Source organism: Limulus polyphemus, unplaced genomic scaffold (genome assembly GCF_000517525.1).
Source record: "Limulus polyphemus unplaced genomic scaffold, Limulus_polyphemus-2.1.2 Scaffold880, whole genome shotgun sequence".
In the NCBI taxonomy this organism is placed as follows: domain Eukaryota; kingdom Metazoa; phylum Arthropoda; class Merostomata; order Xiphosura; family Limulidae; genus Limulus; species Limulus polyphemus.
This window is the reverse complement of record NW_013666490.1, coordinates 171078-175853: the sequence shown is the minus strand read 5'-3', so window position 1 is coordinate 175853 and position 4776 is coordinate 171078. Positions and strand designations below refer to the sequence as shown.

The 4776-nt window shown below is 32.3% G+C and overlaps 1 protein-coding gene across 1 annotated transcript in view; it reads right to left on the bottom strand.

The window, feature by feature from the left end:
* The window catches only part of LOC106461013 (la-related protein 7-like), a 22917-nt gene extending 21478 nt beyond the window's left edge, over positions 1–1439 (bottom strand). The window contains exon 1 of the mRNA XM_013920784.2: positions 1259–1439. Coding sequence (XP_013776238.1) covers positions 1259–1429 — 171 coding nt within the window. The 5' untranslated portion in view covers positions 1430–1439. The remainder of the gene's footprint in view (positions 1–1258) is intronic.
* Positions 1440–4776: the final 3337 nt, after the last annotated feature.

Sequence of the window (4776 nt, the reverse complement as noted above, 5' to 3'; positions counted from 1 at the left end):
ATGATAACAAAACTTTGTCGAAACGTTGTACATTTGCTGTTATGTTAAACTTATATTACAGTTTTTCTTCATTACCCATTCAAGCCATCTCCAAGCATTATAAAGCAGCTGAACCAAAGAACATATCACACTAATAACAACTACATTAATATGTCTTTTTTTTAATTATAATAATTTGATGTATGCCAAGTTTAAATCAAATCCATTCAATTAAGTGCTTTTCAAGCTGATAAAATAAAATCAGACAAAATGAACAAGTCAAGGATAACAGGATAGCAAGTGAAATATGAGGAATACCTAACATATTAACCAAACTATGAAAATAAACTTAATTGTTGAATGTAACCTGCATTTGATGGTCACATTTCTTTATATCACATTATTACTGAGCCATGTAATTAACTACAAACCACATTGTTGACATTAGACTTAGTAGTGATGAAAATAAAATTTCCTAAAATTAAAACTATATAAAAGTAAAGAACCACAAATATAAATCCAACCATTATACTAAACTGAATTACTGGTAACAAAAAAAAAGAAAGCTCATATGCTATATATCAGTTTAATAAGTGATAATCTACTGTGGCAATTTCTATCTAATTTTTCTTGTCTTATAAGTGAAAGGAATAAAGTTTAATAAATTTACAGGAATTTTTTTTTTATTATTATTACAGTTATATTTTATATTTTACACATAAAATTATGTCATATTGTTTCGCCACATAAAAATGTTTTTTTAAAAAGAGAACTTTCTAGAACAAAGTTTGACAGCTTTATTATATAAGAAACTTAGGAGTAACACAAATACTAAGGAACTTTACCATAAAATAATTGCTTCAGTTAATGGTATATTTAGACATTTTTTTTTTTTTTGCACTTTGCTTTAATAGCATTAATATTAGCATCACATATTATATATAATTTATTCATTTCTCCTTTGTATAATAATTTTTTTTTATCTCACACTTAAATTGTGGTTGAACAACTGGATGGTGATAGGTATTATCAAATTCCACCTAATTTAATAAGGGAGCTAACTAATCCACAGAGTAAGAAGGCGTGTTAATATATTTCTTCTTTAAGTTCTTAGCATATTTGCTACTGCTAGACAAAATAAAGCCGGGACTAGAGAACTTGGTAATGGTAAAGACTAAATACACAGTAAAGTGTCAATATCCATAACGTAACTTTATAAATATAACTTATAAGTTTGTTTGTAAATTGTACTTGACATTATTATGAATATTGACAATACCTGTTCTTTAATTGCACTGAACGTTTTCTTTTTCCGCTTTCGTATTTTTCTATCATTATTCCTTTCTCCTATCAAACAAGTTTCTTCTTCTTTGCATAAGTTTCCTAAATCTTCTTCGTCTTTATTCCTCATAAGCTCTTTTCTGTTTTCTGTCGATAAAAGATCAGCCATTTTTAACTCTGAATGCAGTGACCTCTATAAAGTATTCAGAAGACCATAAGCTTTGAATATCAGAAACAGGAGGTAAAATAATCTTATTTTACCTCAGTAGTACAAACTGGAGTGATTGTTGACATATTAAAAATTAGTAAAGTTTGATTTTGAATTTGTACGGCCGTGTTTTAAAATTCATAAACTAAAACGTATCAGTATAAAATGTCAATTTTTTTATAAACAAAATAATGCCTTAATTTGTTTTCATTTAATTAATGTCCTTATTGGTTCAGCGATAAGATTAAGCACTTACAATGGTTTCGTTTGGTCTTGAATTTAGCGTAAAGCTACAAGAGGGCTATCAGCGCTAGCCGTCCCTAATTGAGCAGTGGGAAGGAAGCTAGTAAACTCTATCCACCGCCAACTCTTGGGCTACTCTTTTACCAACGAATAGTGAGATTAACCGCCACATTATAATGCCCCCACAGCTGCAAGGGCGAGCATGTTTGGTGGGACAAGGATTCCAACGCGCGACCCTTAGATTGTGAGTCGAGCGTCCTAACCACTGACCATGGACTTACTAAGGGCAACGTAAGGGTACTATTACGCGTAGTGGAAATAGCAGGTGACCTAATGAGATTTTGCGTTGAAACAAGTTGTGCTTTTTTATTTGTTAGTAGTTAAGGTACACAATGGGCTATCTGTGATGTGTCCACCATAGGTATCAAAACCCGGTTTTTAGCGTTATAACTCCGTAGACTTACCGCTATCCCACTGAAGGTCCAAACTTTACTTAAAATTTACCGAAAATATATTTTTGATTCGAATTTTAATTCTAAAAGCAAATTTATTTATATTGTTACGACAGCGGAAGTTGCGTGACGCTGGGAGCATGCGCGCTGGAGTTTCTCGAATTATCGAGGAACTCCGCGAATGTTCGAGTGTTTGCTAGACGCCCTCGTTTTTAGTATATAAGCCTGGCGAGAAAAACCAGCGGAATTGGAGATATAGATAATTGAGTCAAGCGAACAGTAGACACCATAAGTAAAGTGTGTGAATCACTGTGATTTATAGCGTGTGCTATAAAAGTAGTTAAGTTTAACGTACTGACTGGAAATTCTGTGTATTACAAAGTTGTATCGAGGAAAAAATAAACTGGTTTAATTAAGAAAGGACTTGTATCACTGAAGTTCCTTGGAAATAATTTACACTGGAAAAACAAAAAACAAGCAGATACGTAACAATATTTTGGCATTATAATTTGAAAAACTTTAAAACTGTCCTCTGGTTGTTTTATCCATTGTAAATACAAATGATTACACACAAAAAGACAGTTTTTAACTGCATGCCAATGATACATTACAAAATTTAAAGAAATTAATAGAATCAGCTACTTTTTCCTCTCCAGTGTTAATCTCTAGTACTCCATTTTTTTTTTTTTTGGTTTGAACTCTTTACGTTTGTTCATACAATTTTTTATTTTTCTGTATATACCCACTGATTGACCATTACGGCCCCTTTCCATATAATGATCACATAGCGATAAAGATTTCTATCCTTGTGCAGGTTTTTTATCATTCACTAAAATAATACAAAGTTCAGTCCTCGTATTTGTGACTAGTTATTTATTTCTTCGACTGCAAAATAATACAATTTATATAGGCTATGTTCACTTGTAGACCTAACTTCACAAATAAAACTTACTTGTTAAATTTCCTCTCGTATCGACGACGTTACTTCAAACTGACTGACTAGCACACTCCTTAATCGACTGATAACACAGTAATAGTTTCGCTAAGTAACAATCGACTGACTGACTCATTGACAGAAATAATTATTTCACTCAATGACTAGCTGGTTTGTTAAATAACTTTCTGACTAATGAACTAGCTAAGTCACTCACTCTGGGGATTTTATACAATTTGATGAATTTTGATGTCAAATGAGGCCTGAAACTTCTAGACAACATGCTAACAAAAAAAGCTACTTCTAGCAATCAAAATATCTATATTTAATTATTAAAAACCTAGCTTAAAACAATATGATATATCAGGTGACTGCTTGGGGTTTATAAGTGCAGAGATTTAGTCATATTATGAATAGTATGCAACAAGAGAAAGGATATCTTTGACTTTCAAAGAAGCATGATGGTTAGTGTCCGCGAAAAGAGTTTCGCTATCAAAGACCACCTTTCTTTTTGATTGGCTATTTAAAAAAATCTGCCATTAGAGTCTATAAATAGTTCTAACCACAAAGGAATATGTCTGCTATTAAGAGAAATTGTAGTCGCCAGTGGATGGTGACTGACTAAAGAATAACACAGTTGGTGTATTATAGGTCAGATTGTATCCCAAATAACGAATTCCTTCAACAGTGGCAGGATTTTACAATTGTGTCTATTATACAACAGCAAACGACCAGTTAGATTTTTTTTTCAAGTGCAAACAGGAAAGGTAGCTTAAATGATGCAAAACGTGGGCAATAAATCCCTGAAAATTAGTGATGTGGTCTGATAGTATTATTTCAACCTTTTCTGTGTTAATGATAGCGTAAAAATACTGAGAAACCCACACTACGTAGTTGACCCATTTTATGTTACTCTAACAATACAACTGATGAAATTGATGTAATGGAGGAGGGGAGAGCACTGTTAATCAAGGTTATTGTTTTTTAGAAGCTCAAATAATATTCTTAGTGTACCTGAACAATGTTGTTTATAATTTTCACCCCATAATGCTGCTATTTCACCCTGTAGACAATAGATATTTCAAAATAATAATGCATACACTCATATTTTTCTGGATGTGGTTGAAATATCATGATAGCGACTTTAGTCATATTTCTTGGTCAGGATAATCACCGTGCCTTACCTAACTCATTTAAGCTTCTTTCTTTATTACCTTGATGTCACATTCGCCATTTTAATCTTTTGCTTACCTTTGTGAACTAATTGTAGACAATACGCTTTTACGAACAGCCTCCTGGTATCTTTTGGAGTTCATGCCACATCAAATCTAGTTCATCATTACAGTAGAAGATGGTCCAACCTGATTTTAAATAGTAATCTTAATCAAGTGACTAATCAGTGTGTTGTATTTGTTTGAAGCATTAAACAAGCCAAAAAATGAAACTAAATTAAATTTGCGATATATAAAAAACACAGTATATGTATTTTCGTCAAGACACTAGACTTTCGCCTTCTACCAGATCTATGAATGAATTAGTAGCTTTTGTCTCTCAAGAAGACTTCTTTCAATGAGCCCATGTTAGAAACCAATTAGAACTGGTATTAATTCAATGTTCCTTACTAACACCAAACGTCGGATTTACCCATAGCAACTAGTGTTTTGCAAGTGACTGGTCGT